General features: G+C 48.1%; 1 protein-coding gene across 2 annotated transcripts in view; it reads left to right on the top strand.

Annotated features, from left to right (window-relative positions):
* The window catches only part of HSPA12A (heat shock protein family A (Hsp70) member 12A), a 129284-nt gene that overhangs the window by 397 nt on the left and 111257 nt on the right, over positions 1-17630 (top strand). The window contains exons 2-3 of one of the 2 annotated variants that reach the window (XM_056120678.1): positions 14525-14585; positions 14780-14867. In XM_056120678.1, coding sequence (XP_055976653.1) covers positions 14780-14867 — 88 coding nt within the window. In that variant the 5' untranslated portion in view covers positions 14525-14585. Of the gene's footprint in view, positions 1-14524; positions 14586-14779; positions 14868-16764; positions 16890-17630 lie in introns of those variants that run through there. The other variant, XM_056120680.1, reaches the window with a different exon arrangement.

Here is a 17630-nt window from a genome sequence, read left to right as displayed (position 1 = left end):
CCTCTCCATCCCTGACGGTTTTCCAGATTGCGGGGAAGATGGAAATCTACCTGATGCGCTTTTTTGGCGGGCGCTGTGGCCGGGTCCCGACCCGGGGTGGGCGGGGGGCGCCCCGCTGCAGTCGCTGCTCCTCCCCCCTCCCCCCAAGTAGTGAGCTTCCCCCCTCCGCCTCCGGGAGGCTTTGAGGGGGACCCGCTGCCCTGGCCCGGGAGGGACTTTAGTGCTCAGGATCCTCCCGAGCGGGGACCGTGCAGGGACTCATTCATCCCGCGCCAAGTGGCGCAGTGCGCGGGCCGGCCGGCCGGTGCTGTCCAGGGGAGAAGCTGCGACCCTCATACACACACCCTGGGGCATCCCTGGGGTGAAACCCGTGGTGGCAGGGATGGGGTGGGAGGCAGCAGCATCGGGATGGACCTTAAGGCATGATTTTGGCTTAGCCAGTCTGGGATTGAGGGGGTGTTCCAGGCCACGCTTCGGGAGAGAAGTGGGGATGGAGGGAGCCGCGTTGGGTCCCTGGTCCAGCACTTGGAGAGCTCCCAGCTCTCCCGCCCAAGCGTCCCGCGCAGTTATGTAACTTGTCAGCGCGGGCCTCGGGATGCTCAGGCTGACTGCGGGTGCGCGGGGGTGGTGGAGAGGGTGGTCTCTTGCCCTACCCACTTCCCCCACCCCCCTTGCCTGTTTGTGTTTCGGACCTGAGCTTGGTCAAGTTCATAGAGCGTAGAAGGGACTTCACCTTGTCTGGAAAGCCCTCTGACCTGCCCAAAGACAAAGTGGGGAGAAAGCGCTTTGATAAATGGTATTTTCCATAAGGCACCCAGAGAGGTATAAAAATACGCTAGGCTATAAAAAGGTTTGCGTGAGCCCAGACGGCTCTCTGCTGAACTCCCTCCCTGCTTTTCTCCCGGGGTCCAGGGACTGTTCCACTTTTTGGGCTGTTACTGGGCCCTCCCTGCTCCTTCCCGCTCCGTGGGGACCCCTCTATGGCATGAGTCCTCATCCCTTCTTTCTGGCAGTGTTTGGGGGCCACAGGGCCACAGCTAGCAACGCTGGGGGTGGGGGAGGTGGCATGCTCTACTACTTCGAGTTTCCTCTCCAGACCCTCATTTGACTTTTTTTTTTTGGCCATGCTGGGGTTCAAACCCAGGGTCTCATACATTTGAGGCAAGTGCTCTACCATTGAGCCAAACCCCAGGCCCTTCAGGCCCCTCATATGCCATTTTACTGGAATACTAAAAGTTTCCCAGACTGAGATCATTGTGTTCTTGGATCTCCCCTCTCTGGCCTTGACTTCTATGTTCCATGAGGCCGGGGACTCACAGCTATGACTCCAGCATCAGTTCTCAGATCAGTAAACATTCGTTGAACAAGTGAAGAGATTTTATTCACAATAAATGCTTAACGAATACTTAAGACAATCAGATGTTTTAAAGTTGGGTAAGCAAGGAGTATACCAACCTGGCAGGACATAAAGGATTTGTTTTTCAGGAACAATAGGCATAAGAAGGGAAAGGAATAAAATATGTCACTCCAAAGTGTACCTTTGACAAAAGGTTAATTTCATGGATGGGTCTCTGGAGGCAGAATGGAGATGACCTTTGAAAGAGGTGTTTAAGGGTAAACCTCACTCTTAAAGGTGACTCCCTCTGTGTTGGTAAGACCTGATCTGCTCATTGGAATTTACATCTGTCATTGGCAAACAGTTATGTTACTGAACCTTCTTTGGTAACCTTCCTACCAGACCTTCCCTGGTTTCTCTTTCTCTGCTTTCACCTAATAATGTTATCTGTGGCCACATCGGCAAGTTACTCAGCTTTGCTTGGTTTCTCCCTAATCACCAAAGGACACGTTAGTAATTTTCTCCTTTTCCTCATCAATCGGTCTGAAGCTTGTTGAATATTTGTTTTACCCACAGGGTTATCGGATAATTCTTCCATGCCCCAACAATGGGAAACATCCACATTTCTGAGTACAGGGAAAGCAAGATGCAAATAGTGAATTAATAAGTTAACTGTAGCAGTCATTGGATTTGATGGATTCTTCATTACCCAGAATTCAGGAGACACAGACCGGAAACAATATAGAGAAAAGGGCTTACAGGACATTTTTGACAATAAGAAGAAATGGATGAGAAAACAGAGAGAAGGACATTACTTTGAAGGATTGGATGTGGGATTGGGGAAGCAGAGATGACTTGTAGAAATCTGTTACAGTTGACGGGGTAGAGAAAAAGCATCAGCTGATTTTGATGGGGAGAGCACAGTGCATTTGGTTTTAGAGGTGTAGAGTTTGGGGAACTCTGGTGCCCTTGGGAAAACGTTGGAAGCTATCTACATTAAATTGAAAGTTAAGGAAGAATTGAATCCTCTAAAGGGGAAAAGGCAAATAAATCCTCTTGGGCTCAGCACCTGAGTGTTCGGGAAGGAATATAATTAGGACAAAGGAAGAGAAGGAATGGCCGTACAAAACAAACACAAAAACCCACATCACAGCTCTGGAGCAGAGACCTGGGAATGTATTCCAGGTGACCATTTGTGTCTGTTGCACAGAACTGAGTCTGAAGGATCACACTTAGCTAATTGTGTTGTTTGGGATGGGATGGGATGGCAGAGGGCTGTTACAGGATCAGATGGGGCTTTTCTTTCTATAGATTGACAGTATCTTATTTCGGAAAGTGAGTGTAGTATATATAATCTTGAAATTTTAAATTAAAAGTATTTGAGGCAAGGGTATTAATCAAATAATTCAGGAGAATTAAAGACAATAAAGAGATTATTGAGAAGTTGGTTCTTCCCTGATTGATTATTCCATCTTTTCAAATAATAAAATGATGCAGGGTGATTAAATAAATCTACCATCACTGTTTACTTCAGTCATTCCATCAACAAATGGATGCCTATGGTGCCAGGCACTATTGTAGGCAAGGAAGAGAGGCAGAGAATGCATTCCTTCCCTTATGGAGACTTAGCTTCTGATGACATCCAGAAGCTCTTATGCATGAGTAAGTCACAGGGATGATAAGTCACAGGGATGATAAAATCACGGCGAAGGCCTTTTGAAAAGTTGGTTGATATGCTGAAGGTTTATTAACAGCCTATTCGTGCTGACAGATTGAGTAAATGAAATGATTCTTTATGAATATCGCAAGTTCCTCATTGTCAACAGATATAAGTACTAGCATTTTGGCGATAAATATGTATTCATGCATATGCTTAGTTTGTACAGACTTTTAACATTGATGACTTTATAATAACCTTTATTTCCATCTCATGCTCATGTTGCTGCCTAAGGGCCATGAAGCTTCCAGAACGGGAGCACTCGCAAGGGATCGGGTGTGCTGCTATTCCTAAATGGATTTAACTGGGGAGTTGAGAGGAGGGGAAGGGAAGGAAGCAGAAGGAGAGGCTCCAGAAGTATATGTAGAAAGTCCTTGGAATATATACAGGGGGGCTATTCAGGACAGGACAGGGTTGTTACTCTCTTACCTTCAGAAAGAGAAGACATTCGAGAGGATGGAGCCCATGAGTGGTAACTTCTCATATTTGGGGAGCCCTCATTAAAAGTCACTTTTATGACCTATGGGACATGTATAGTGTGGCACAAGGAATATTTGTATGGAAATTAGAAAAATCTAGATTAGAATCCTGTCTTGTCCCCAAGACCTTCTAGGAGCTCTTTAAGAAGTTGAGTGGATTGGACTGTTTCTTCACCCTTTTTGAACATGAAACTCTTTATTCCTCTGTAAGAACCAAAAGGGAGGGAAGGAAGGAAGGAAGGAAGGAAGGAAGGAAGGAAGGAAGGAAGGAAGGAAGGAAGGAGGAAGGAAGGAAGGAAGGAAGGAATTCAATGAAGTGTCCCTGGAGGGGTTATAGGTGGTGACTGAAGTCATCTGTACACCTAGAGACAGTTATTCTTTCATGGTCATTCATGAAAAGTGTTCAGGTACCTGAGTACAGCAGAGCTCCTTCAATGTGGGGATATGTATTATGCATTTGGGATTAAACCCGGGCTGGGATTAAGCCCACTGAGCTCTCCCTGCCCCTCTGCCCGACATTGGGAATTGAGGAGTGCCCCATTGCCCTGGACCTTGATTGAAATGTGCTGAAGTAAGGGCTCTCTACCTTAGAGTGCTTCTATTTTGTCGCTGTGATCCAAGATAAAATACTAAGGCAATTAGGCTACTCCTACTTACTAACTAAAAAAAAAATCCCTCCTAGAGATAATGAACCAGTTGTACACTGCATCTCACTGCTGTGTCAGATGGATCATCCACGAAGGAGATGGAGAAAAATGGAGTTGTTTGTTTTCCCCCTTTATCCTTTCCAGCACCTTCAGATAAATTGGAACTGGTTTGCTATGACTGTAACGTTCACACGTGATTTTGCCGATGTTATTTTGGGAATGCTACCAAGTGCTTGTTAATTCTTCTTTTTTCTGCACTGACCATCTGTTGAATATCGTTTTTCATAGGGAACTAATGAGCGTGGTTGCTAGTGCCTTTGATTCTAGACCTGTAGAGGCTGGAGGCAGAATAGATGGCTGTAGTTCCATGTCTTCATCCAGAAAATGGGAGTAAAAATGTCATCCTTCCACACCCAGCTGTCACGAATGAGAAATATGATTGCCAAGCCAATTGCAATACAAATAGCTGTCAATTAAGTGCTAAATACTAAAAGTAGGAACGGTTTGACTAATGACAAAAAAAAAAACTGTGACTTGTAATTTGATGTTTCCATTATTAATGCCTCCTGGCAAGAATCATTACTACTGTAGCAGTAACAACAACAAAACTCCCCACAGCAGCAGTTACCGCTGATGGAACAATTTTACATGCCTGGTTTTCTTATGTCATCCCATTGAATCTGCATAACAGCCTCCGCAGGTAAGTGATTGGCCCAGGGCTGCACAGTTAAATCAATAGAAGAGAGCGGATTTGTACCCAGGAGGGGCGAACTCCAATGCCCAAGGGACTCTGTCCGCTGCCTCTCAGGTTTTGAACTCCCTGCAGTGTTCTGGCTCCGATTGTTAATCACAAGCGCTTTATCAACTTGTGCTGCCTCTCTCAGGAGCCGGGGGTCTGGGTAAATGGTATGAATCCCAGATCACTGAATTTTTGCCTGTGCTGCACGTTAGAATCACTTGTGGATTTTTCTGGATTATTATTATAGAACCTAAGCATCCTTCAAATTTTAGCGCCACGACTAAAATTAGAGAATTATTTTATTCACTACTACAGTATTGCTACTGATACTTGGGCCCTACTACAGACCTCTTCAATTGGAACTTTGAAGGGTAGGAGTCTATGCATAGGTTGCTCTGTGTGTGTGTGTGTGTGTGTGTGTGTGTGTGTGTGTGTGTGTGAAAGTCAGTAATATCTTTAGAATATATATGATATTATGTGCAGCCAGGGTTGAACAGCCAAAGATATTTCTCTATGGATCCATGTCTGACGAAGAGTGGCCTAGGATGGTCTGATCATGGGTGGAGCCCCAAGGGCGCAGAAGTCTCTCAGGCTTGGAATCAAACTGAGGTCAAGTCCAGGTTCTTTAGTTCCCAGCTGTGTGACTCAGTACCAGTTACTTTACTGTTTCCCAACCGACCTACCAATATTTTCAGCTTCATAGAATTGCTGTGTCATTGAAAATTCCCCGTGTGCCTCCTCCCACCACGCTCAGCACAGAACAAATGACGTTCTTACCAGTGAAGTTAAGGAAATGTAAACCTTTTACTGGTTTTATCTGAAAATCTTTTTTCCGCTTTGTACAGGAATTTAGACGGCACTGAATAGGTAGAGAGGTCTTTAAAAACACTATTCATGACTCTGATATCAAAGCCTCTGATACTCTCACTTTAACTTGAACCTTTCCTGTCCGTGCACATTTAGAATGTTGATGTGCTATTTCTCTCTTGCTTCCCATGTAAGGCAGAAAGCTGGGACCATAGTCGCAATGCGAGTGTTCAGAGCTGGAACCCTGTCAAAGGCACTTTCAGATTTAGCGTCCTGGTCATTTGTTCAAAGGGCTTTGACACAGAAGACCAAAAGATACTGCTGGAGATGCGACCCTTGGCAGTTTAATTGGTATTTTTCAGGGTATAGACGCACAATTTCTGTATAGGCAGAGTGAGCCTGGGAGCAGAGCAATTATCCAGTGAGTTCAGACAGTAAAGAGACGAGGAAAAACAACAAAAGCAAAAGCAATTCTTTCCTCCAGCGATTTGGCCATTTTAAATCGAAAAAAAATTTCACCTTTATACAAGTAGATATAACTGAAGAGTCATTTTTGGTGACATAATTATAGGGCACATAAAGCAAATTACACATAAAATATCCTAAAAAGACCAGAGTCTCTAATTTGTACTTCTTAATATAAAAGGAGCAAAATAACAATAGTAATGGGTTTACTGTGAATGAGGAAAATGTTAAACATGTTTTCGACATAGGGGGCAGCAAAGAAGAAAGCAGGCAGATTCCTGGTGATGAGGAACAGTTAGTCGCGCACTGCAGTTACTCTGAAACGTTTCCTCTGTGTTTTTTCTCTCTAATGCAGAGACTGATCGGGTGGGTTTGATTCCTGGTCCCCGAAGCCCCTGTCCACCTATTTTGTGGTTGCATAAGTGCCAATAAATTGTTTGACTTTTGTCATCAAACAAAACCTGATTAAAGGGGATTTTAGCCTTTCGGAAAATGTCCTGTAGGCTAATCTGCTTAAGAGGAACTATCTTTTTTCTTATTGGCAAAATCAAAAGACTACCTGTACCTTTAAAAGGTGATTTCTCCAGGTGAGATCATGAATCTTAGGGAAAGGTTAGACATGCAAAAGAATGTTTACAGGATTTAAAAATATTCAGTTGTCGGAAATTTAGGTTTGACTTTAAATTTAGGTTTCTTATTGGCAGAGTGTTGAATCTGTGGTGGTTGTTATTTTTTCTTTTTCTTTCTTGGCTTGTCTTTCAGGAATTCTATTTAATTGTCCCATTTAAGGGTTTTGAAAATTCTAGTTCTTTGGATGTTAAAAAAAAATTCTTTTTTTTCTCCTTCCCCTCCCACACCCCCTAAAAAAACCCAACAATCTATTCATCTATACAGATGAGAATTATTTCCTAAAGAATTGTGATTTGAAAGAGGAAAATTCCCCAGTACTTTTAGTGAATATGATTATTTTAGACAAACATCTCAATACTGATTTGATTGTGCTGCCTCTCCTTTTTTTCTATATGCCAGTCATGTATAAATTCTTATCATTCAAGCCCCTCGGAACTCCAGAGTTATTTAAGGGAACACTTGTGAATGAATCTCTAATCCCCATCTAATGTGTTAAATTAAATTAGCAGAAAGCCAGCACGGAATTGTCTGCCAGTGCGGAATCATGAGCCCTGTTTCAAAAGTAAATAGTGCAGTGATGCTTTTGGATTGAGTATTCATCACTGCAGGTGGCTGGAGAAACAAAAGGGGTGATGAACAGAATTCTTTTCTCAAGAAAACAATGTTGTGATGATGCCTCAAAGGAAAGAATGTGGGCAGGAGGAAAGATTAAAAATAATATTTCTAAAGTGGAGATCATCTTTGCCTGTTGCGAATGATGCCTCTCTTCAGCGGGAACTCGGGTCAGCCAAGATGTGTTTTAAATACTACAGACCAGGGAGAGGAAGGAAGAGGAGAGGACCTGAATACAGTCATTTTCAGGCAGAAGTAAAGAGACAGAGAGGTAAAAAAATGTGTGTGGAGGTACTACCTGAGATGAATCAATGAGGAAAAAGTGAGTTTGGGGATAGAAGTATGTGTGTGTGGTGTTAGCGGGGAGGGCGTGTTGCCCTGCCTCCATTTCCTTTTGTGCGTGGGTGGGTGTCTGCAGAAATGCAGACAGGGGGGTAAGGTGCCCACAACACTGACCACCTCATGACCCCTCAACCGTCCCTGCAGGGCTGGATTTGTTACGCAGCTGCTCTTAGAAGCTGGGGAAATTTTTTAGTTTATTTCTGAGCCATCACGTGACTGAAATAGTTCTGATCTCACCTGGGTTCCGAATTTGACCACCTTTGTGAGAAAAAGTGGTGCAGCAACCCCCAGGACAGGGAATCTCAAAGGCTGCTCCTTCCATGCTTCCTACACTTTCTGGAGGAGGATCTCTGCTGCATCTAAGGTATAAAAAAAAAACAGACTTCCTGTTGGTAAGAGCTAGCATCCAGGTGGATTTCTTTTGTGATGCAATAGGATGCCAACAACTTAACTGGCTTTCATTTTTTCTTCGTGAACATGTGACTTTGCCTTGAGCCATGAATGCCTAACCCTGATACCCTGCCTTCTGTAGAGCAGAGCTGATGGGGTCGAGGGGAAATTTACCTTCCGGTGGTGATGTTGAGAATTCCTAACCAGAGACTTTCTTTGGTAAGGATAGGCATCAGACCATGTTTTATAGAACAAGCATGCCCATGCAAAATCTTTTCAAGTAGGATATTTGTATGTGGACAAGTTTTAGAAGGAAATTTTTTTCCCCTGTGTGAACTGGGGAAATATCTGAGCCATCACATTTATTAAAATGTCTATACAGTTATTTATTTATTTATTTATTGTCTTTCACCTAAGCCTATTGGAAGATTAGTAGCTGCTTTTGCAATTGTAACTCTGAAAGAGAAGGGATTGCCGTCAGAGCAAATAATTCAGTGTAAGCTGTCTTTTCATTTGTGTTTGCCAAAGACTGTACCACCAAGTAGAATTTGCTGTATGAAGGGAAAAGAAACCACCATGAATGATGTGGGGTGGTTCGTTTCGTTCACTGGTACCAGCATTTCAACTTTTGCCTCCGTGTGATTCTGACTCATGAAGCACTTTCCTTGAACTGTTTTTGCTCTTTTCCAAACCTTGATGTTAAGGGAGAAAATGCCATCCCACTTCACAACATCAGACTCAGGGCCGGTAGATCAGAGACTGTCACCCCCGCTTCTGCCTGGACCGTGGTCCTGAGGGTCATCCCAACTGCTGCTGTGTTTATGAGTGAGGCTTCGTTGTCTCCAAAATTAGACCTCAGGACTCTGTCTCATGCCACCTGCCTCATTTACTTTGGCCCAAAAAACCAAACTGAACTTTGGCTGTTTTGTTGTAGGTATCCATCCCGCAGCCCTTGTCTCAGTCACCTGGGGCTGTTTCAGTGGGATATTTTAAAATGGACTGTGGAGAAGAGGCAGGAGAGAACTGGAGGCCAAGGGCACTCTCCTCTATCCATCAAGCTTTGGAGAACAGAGCATGGGGGTCGCTCCTTGGGCAATTGGACACTTTCCTGACGTTTGTTCTTGGGAGGTTTTATTTTAAAATTTTAATTTTTTAATTTATTTATACGCAGTTACAAAGTTATTCATGATTGGGTTTCAGTCATATAATGTTCCAATACCCATCCCTTCACCATTGTATATTTCCCACCACCAATATCCTCATTCATTTCCCTCCCCCGCCTCTCTCTTATTTTTTTCTCTCTCTCTTTCTCTAAAAATTTTTTAAATTTTATTTTCATAAAGTTGATCACAATAATTGATTACATTCACCAATATCACCACCATTACACCTCCTCACCATCATTATTATTTTGTATTGCTTGTTATGAATAGTATGAAATGTCTGTAGGGGTCTATCTCACAGTAACTCAACAAAAAAGTTAAACAAGGTAGCCGTGCACTCCTGGAATTCTAAAATTTTAAATAATTGGAGTCTGGAGACATCTCTGCAGCAAGCTTCTGTGTTCCGAGATTCATTTGTGAATCTTCCTCTCTCTTTCTCTCTCACTCTCTCTAATTCCTTTTGGGCCTTACAATTTGTAATACAGATACTGAAAGGTTATCAGATATATCTCTTTACCTACTTTCAACACTCAGTCCTGTCTAAAAGGATCCTTTTCTATTATTGTCATTGCTTCCTTCTCTATCCTACCTGTCCTTCACCCCCAGACACTCTTGTGGCAAGCTTCCAACCATTGACCAGACCTCCTGGCCCTTGTTTTGCCTGGCCTTGGATGGATAGTTATAGATATGGATATAGGTATAGATAGATGACTAATATCCAATTTCCTAACTTTTGGAAGGAAGAAAACTTTGCCCTTGTGATTTGAAAAAAATTGTAAGAGAGTAACTGGAGCGATAGCACAGTGGGTAGGGCATTTGCCTTGCACGCGGCCGACCCAGGTTCGATTCCCACCATCCCATATGGTCCCCCAAGCACCACCAGGAGTTAATTCCTACGTGCATGAGCCAGGAATAATCCCTGTGCATTGCCAGGTGTGACCCAAAAAGCAAAAACAAAACAAAACAAAAAAAGAATTGTAGAAGATAAAGCTGATAGATCAAAGTGTGGAAGCTCTCTCATCCCAGGGACCGGGGAGCGGAACCTGCTCCCCAGATGTGCCTGGCTTCCCGCAAAGGCTGCTGCTGAAACGTCCCTTTACGACTCCCATGCGTTCTCCTCGGCCTTGCTTAGCAGGGTCCTTTTCTCCCGTGAGCCTGTGGCCCTACCTTCATCCAGGAGCTGTAAAGTTCAAGTGAATATTTTCCAATGTCGGAATCCATACTTATCTGTGGGTCCCATTACCTGTCAGCCAAATGTCAATCTTTTAACTAAAATGGATCTTAGCATTCCCGTGTGTGGGCCTCGAGCCACCGAGATAGCTGTGGGAGAGAAGTGTAAGCACTTGCATAGTTTCCGGATCAAAATATCCAGGATATTCCATTGCCCACCTATATGTATGAGTCTGACTTGCCAAGGGACTGGAGAGATGGCTCAAAGCACGGAGCACGGGCTTTGCATGCAGGAGCCTTGGGTTCGATCCTCACCACCCTCCATACTGTCTCCTAGAGCACTGCCAGGGGCACACAAAACCCAGTTGAACAACTCTCCCGATCCGACTGCCATCTTTCAGAACAAGCTGTCACCCATCAGAACAATCCCCGGTGGCCCAGGCCAGGGCTGCACTGTCCAGTTTTTCCTCTGGCTGTGTGTCATCGTTAGGTGCGCAAAGACGAAGCCCTGAGAGCCTTTCCATCTACTTTCTAAAATCTCTTTAGGCCGGAGAGATAGTGCAGCAGATAGGGTGCTTGCTTAGTACGCGGCTGTCCCGGGTGCGATCCCATAGGGTCCCCTGAGCACGCAGGAGTGATCGCTGAGCACTGCCGGGTATGGCCCCCAAATGAAAACAAAAACAAATTTGCATTGTTAAATAACATGTCCTTGAGTGTGTGTGCAACAGCCTCCCAAATTCCACTGGGGTGAAAGTGAAAGTGCCAGTGAACATGACACCAGGGCAGATTCCACCTTGGCTGGCAGGTGTTTTCTCTCCCATGCTGAGCAGAACCCCAGGAGGGCTGCCCACAGGTCACCCCCATGTGGTTGTGTGACACTTGGGGTCCCGTTCAGGCCTCTGCCACGTGTGCAGAAAAGCTCGGGGATGGCCTGGAAATGCACTGTGCCATCTGCCCATGTGCTCATCCCGACCACTGGCTTGTGGCCGTGTCCCCCACCCCAGCCCGTGAGGTGGCACCAATGTACCTGCACCCCGTCATCAGGGAGTTAACGCAGAGACACTGGCTGAGCCTACAGCCTGTCCCCCTCAAGTTTCCTTCCAGCGAGCTCCTCCCCAGAGGTGCTGCTCCAGGGGGTCCCACCCTGCCACCCTTGCCCACTTCTCCTGGCCCGACTGCCAATGTCTGGGCCACTTCTGCTCTTTCCTCTGGCACCTGTGAGCACCAGTGGTTTCCCCAAGCCTCTGCCTCAATCTTTTTTTTTCTTTTCTTTTTGGGTCACACCCAGTGATGCTCAAGGGTTACTCTTGGCTCTGCACTCAGGAATTACCCCTGGTGGTGCTTGGGGGACCATACGGGATGCCGGGGATTGAACCTGGGTCAGCCGCGTACAAGGCAAGTGCCCTACCCGCTGTGCTGTTGCTCTGGCTCCTTCCTGGATCATTTTTCTAGATCAGAAAACCACAGAGCCAGGGCGACTCTGGGCCTCATTTCACTCCCTTGTCTCCTTGTCCCCTGAGAGGAAGGTGTAAGCCCCCTACCTCCACCTAAGCCGCTCGGAGAAACCCCCGCGTCTCCCACTGGGGAAAGTGCTGGCATCTCCCTTGGGTGTCAGAAGAAATAATCATTTCATTCCCTTCCCGTCGGAGGGTCCGGACAGGGAAGCAGTGTCTGTCTTGGAGAGGGGTTCGAGGACTGGTCTGTGTGAGACTCTAACTGCATGGTGTGTGCATTCGAACTCACGGGGACAGAAAAATCAAGAGCAAAACCCCAAGTCCTTCAATCCCCCAGAAAAAGGTGCTGTAGGCAAGAGAAACTTGTCCCAGGCCCTTGCGCAAGGTCTGTAGGCCACTTTTTTCTGCATTAAAGGGTGTCAGCAGGTGTCTTTGCCTTTGCCTCTGTTTTTTAAAGGTCCACAGATAGCCATGCCTCAGTACTCTGGCTTCATCCTCAGCCAGTGCTCTCCCGGGAGGGACCGCAGGCTCTGTGCAGACTCGATGAGGGAATGGGGGTCCCACCAGTTAAGCAGGGAGAGTTGCACTTACTCCCTGACAGGCACGGGCTGTCCACTGTCTCAGTGACTGGGTGGTTGCCCTCAGTACCCTACACTGTCCACAACTGCCACACTGCTTCCTCCCCAGGTACACCCCCCCCCCACACACACACACAGTGACACACCCCCAAGAACTAATCAGGGATCCACCGGAGATTCTGGGAGTGCATGGCCAGGTCCTTCTGCAGTATGTCCCTGCGGCCGGCCATCACCGCAGCCCAGGGACGCATCTATACAGCCAGACAGACCGAAATGTACCCCCCCTGCTCCAAACCCCAGACCTTGCTTCCCAGAGACAAAAGAAGGCTGCTGCTACTGAGATGAAAGGGAGACCTCCCTCACCGGTTTCTCTGGGTCCCCAGGAACTGGAGTCAAGAAAGGTCTGGGTGATAGAAGTTTCTCTGCCCTGAAGGGATCAGTCCCATTTTAGATGTGAAGGGGGGGTCCCCAACCTCACATAAAAAGTCCTCCTCTGCCTCTGGAAAGCGGGGACTCCTCCATCACACCTAGCACGTCCCCACGGGGATGCCCAGGTACCGGGAGACCTGAGAAAGAGGCTTCTCTTAAGGGGCCGCCTTCCTGAACCTGGCTAAGAGCTGTTCAATTGCCGTGACATTTTCAGCCGGGAACGGAGGAGTAGTCGTTGGAGAGCAATGTTTTTACAGGCAATTACTTTATATGATCAATGGAGCAATTCCCCTTCCAGAAAGGACCCAAAGCGATCAAGTTAAATCATTAAAGGGAGAAAGGGAGCGCAGGGGTGGCGGGTGGGTTGGGGGGGTGCTGGGTGGGGGCTTGGCGGGGGTAAGAGAAGGAACCCCCGACATCAGCAGGTAGATTGCACATCCTGTCACTGGCCCTTTAAGACAGCGCCGCCCACCCCCCACCCCCCCTTCCCGGGAGCTGTTGACAGGTCTGAACCTCCCTGGCAGCCCATTGTGGCCGCAGTAGGAGGCACCTGCAGAAAATGTGCCAAAACCAGGCAGGGAGCGAGAGCTTTTCAATAAGCTCCGCAGCTGGAGAGGAGAAGCAATACTAAACAAGCCGGGCGGACTGGACGTGCGATGGGAAAGGGGGTCAAAGCCAGACACCTCCTATCGGCTTTCCCCCTGCGTCGCCCCGCTTCAATTTGCTGACATCTTCTAGCTGGCTTTTCTCTATTTGCTTAATATGCGGAGGTATTTAGCTTAAAAGCACTAAATGTTCCATCAGGAGCCGGCAGAGCGCTGCTCCCCCCCCCACCTCCTCCCACCTCCCCCAACCCCCACCCCCCACCCTGTCCCATTTACTGTTATTAAGGATCGGGCCTGGTATTTCCACTCTTTCTGCCCCAAACGCAGATGGCTTACCTCTGCCCTCTCTCCTGCAACCCTCCTCCTCACCATCCCCTGCCCCCCCATCACTTGGGTTGCTCTTGAATTCAGGGCCAAGTGGAATTCGCTCAGGGCGGCCTGTGCAGGGAAGGTGCTGCCTCCAGCATATGGGTGTCCCAACTGTCCCAGCTCAGGCCCACGGGGACTGCCACGCACACAGCATCTCAACTTGGTGACCCTTACTGTGTCCAGCCCCCAGCAACCTCCCCCCCACCCCCACATGGCCCAGACAGGCTACCCCATCTTCCTGAGGGTACCAAGTGGTGACTCCCCAAGGTCCCCAAACAGTTTTCTTTGAGATCCTCCCAGGCCTTTTGAGAATAAACAGACTCGGAGGACTGGGGCCTGGGAGGGACCGGGGATGCTGTTGGGGGGGCTGGTGGCTTACTCCAGCACCCCGGGGGAACCGGAACAGGACTCTGCATTTCCTCTCTCTGGGACTCATGGCAGATGAGAGTCTGGTGCAGTTCCTCAGACCTGGCAGCTTCCAGAGGGCTGGTCACTCCGCACATCTGAGCAGGGATTTCCAGTTGTCGTGATATGTCCACTTACCTTTTTTTTTTCTCCCTTGAAGTAGTAAGGCGTTATCTCTGGCTTACAGACGAAAGCATCTGAGATTGGGGGGCTAAGCACCCTGCCCCAGACCATACAGCGAGTAGGTGGTAAGTGCCCAGGGCCCCAGCCCAGCCAGGAGCCCCTTCCTCAGCAGACCCCCCCAGTCTCTCTCCTTCCACCCCTCCCCCCCGCCTCAGAGTGCTGCTGGCCACTTCCAACTGGCGCCACCCATGGGGGCAAGGTGGGAACCCAGAGAGCACGTGACCTCTTCACAGCGGACACTCTCTCCTCCCTCCCACAGATGGAGAGTGTCGGTGTGTACGGATTCTGTGGGTGCACAGCCAAGAGCAAAATGAAGTGTGATTCAAAGTGGGAAATAGCCGCCACAGGTAGGAACCACCCCGATACGTGTAAGTATGAAGCCAGCCTCCGCCCGGCCGGGCCTCCCTGTCCAGCCCAGCTCAGCACCAGTCTGCAAGCTGGCTCGTCTCGCCTCAGCCTCCAGGCCTGTGTGTGCAGGCGGGTTCTCTGTCGTGGAGCAGTGGAGAGAGGGGAGAGAGAGAGAGGGAGCAGCAACCGCCCCCCCCCCCCCACCGTGTCCACTTTTTCACCAGATGCTCTGCCAGTCTAAAGATGACTCATGGAAGGTGCAGATGGTCCGTCGCATTTTTTTTTTGTTACTCAAACGTTTGGGGGCCCCATATGGACTTGGACTCAGGGGCTACTCCCAGCAGAGCTTGCATGGGGATCATGTGTAATAGGGGATCCAATCCGGGGATCCCACATGCAAGATCTGCTCTTCAGCCCTTTGGACGACAACAAAAAATGTTTTAAGTTGAGTATTCTCATTTTTAAAAGAATATCTTTCCCCCCTTAATGCTACAGTACATGCAGTTCACTGCATGCGCGGTAGAATGAAAATAGGGTGTTCGTGTGCCCTGGGAAATCAAGAGAATCTCATGAATCACTTCCCTGCAACGCTGCGATGTTGGCTTAATTACGGGATTCTGGATCCATCTCTGAGGGCCCTTGAGTCAGGGGATGAACATCTCGCCCAGCTAAGCAGAGCCTGGTATGGTCTCTGCGATGCTCGCGAGCACAGCTCACCTCCCAGGAGTCACCCCCCCTGGCCAGCCCACCAGCGTGTGATGAGGACTGGGGATCCCTTCACGGGAAGGCGGAGATGCCCGTCTGCTCCTCTGAGCTCGTTTCGGCCCTAACATGTCTCCCCTCATGGAGGACCAGTCTTCTTCCTCCTCCTTCCCCTGCACCTCCCTCGAATTCTGGGGAAAACAAGCGGGCTATTCATGCAGAGAGAAAGACGGGAGACGGAGACGAGGGGGGGGGGGGGCATGCCACCGACAAACTCCATTGAAAGCCACTGGCTGTTCATTTACATTCACACTTTTTAAAAAATGTTAACTAATGATGTTAAATGGTTTGCCAAAGGTCCTGGCAGGTCAGTTGTAGAAGTGTCATTTCTGCCTAATTAGGGCTCTTGTGGCTGCCCGGGGCCTCCCAGTGCAACTGGTGACAAGCCGAGAGCTGACAGCTTCAATCGGAGCCAGTAGGAAGGGTGGTGCGGTCATGTTTTCCAACTTAGCCAGGTGTTTGCTGAATGCGGGGAGGGCGCCTCGTGGGCTCCCAGCGCTTCTATGATCCTTTCTCTGGAGCTGTTCCCTGGCAAGTCCTTCCCTGGGGCCTGTCTTGTCTGTGTCAAGGTCAAGAATGGGCTTTGCTAAATCAGCGCTTTGGGTTATCTCTGGGAGGTCATTAGCAGTCCCTAGCCCGACTTCAAGTGGTCTCAGACTCCAGATGCTAGATTTTTTTTTCTCCCTAAAAATCAGAAAGTAGAAAAAGAAGAGGAAAGTTTCTGGTAGAAAATAATAGTAGAAAGAAAACAAAGAAAAAAAGCCAAATGTTTTATATATGTATATGTATACATATATAATATATAATTATATATTATATATTATATTACATATATTTACATAATATATATTATATAAAAAACTGCACAGCCATCTGGCTTTTGCTTCTAAAGATGTTCCTTCAAAATAATCTTAAATGCTTCGAGGGGAAAAGAATATTAACCTTCAGTTAACATGTTGCTTAAGCATCCTGGGCAATGCTTTAACTACTTTTGAAGAAGAAAGGACGGTTGAGGAAAAGAAATCCCCGGTGGTGCCCTTGAAAAAAATCAAGCTCTTGTCACATAGTAGGTGCTCAATAAATAATGTGTTGTTTGAGTTGGTTTCTTTTTTCCAGGAGAGAAATGATTATCTGAAAAACGAGGCGGGATTGGTAGCGTGTCCCCACCTTCTCGTGCTTGCTTTGTTTCTGGAAGGCTCTTGGAAGACCTCAGTTGACCCTGAATTGCATGCCCCGTTGGAGTAGCAGATGAGGGGCTGGTATGGTTCTCTCCTTTTGCCTTTTGTTTCCCACTGCTCTTTGTCTCTTCTTGTCTTCACAACCCGGGACAACCTTGGCATCCAGGTGCCCCTGCAACGGGTACCTGCCACACCCAGGGGCAGCCCCATGACCGCAAGACGTTTGTGGGTCCAGAATTTGAACTGGGACCCCAGACGGGCCTGGAGCATCTCCGCACCACCCCCTCCTCCTTGAGTCCGGCTGGAGCAGGCACCAGTCCTGCTGAGCGGTTCATGCCCCCGGTGGTGGGGGCAGCAGACCCAGCGCCTGGAATTCAGGGGTGTAGCTGTTGCAGAGTGAGGGGGTGAGGCGTGGCCGGCACCCAGCCGGGTTTGGTCTATGAACAACGCCTGAGGGGGAAGGTGCCAGAAAGGAGGAGGGCCTTGAAGCAGTGGACATCTGGGACTCTCACCACTCTGCAATGCCCTGTGGGAAGGGCGGGGGACTGGCCGGCAGTGTGCGTGCGCACAGCCTGAGCAGGAAACCCGGGCCTGGCTGCAGCCAGGGAGCTCCGTGGCACAGACAGGCCAGGTGGAAGGTTCACGAGTCACTCACGTACCATCTGCGGCGTTGACAGGTTGCGGGTCAGGCTGTATTTCACCCTGGAGCGTGGTAGCCATGAGGTGTTCTTAAAGTCCGCTCTGGTACCATGAGTGCTGCTGGCTCTGACTGCGCTCCCCTGGAGTGATTCGCTAACCTCGAATATACGCTGCCCCCAGCCC

Source organism: Sorex fumeus, unplaced genomic scaffold (assembly GCF_029834395.1).
Source record: "Sorex fumeus unplaced genomic scaffold, SorFum_2.1 ptg000043l, whole genome shotgun sequence".
NCBI classification, from domain to species: domain Eukaryota; kingdom Metazoa; phylum Chordata; class Mammalia; order Eulipotyphla; family Soricidae; genus Sorex; species Sorex fumeus.
Note: the sequence above shows the minus strand (reverse complement) of the source record. Positions and strands in the feature narration are given on the sequence as shown.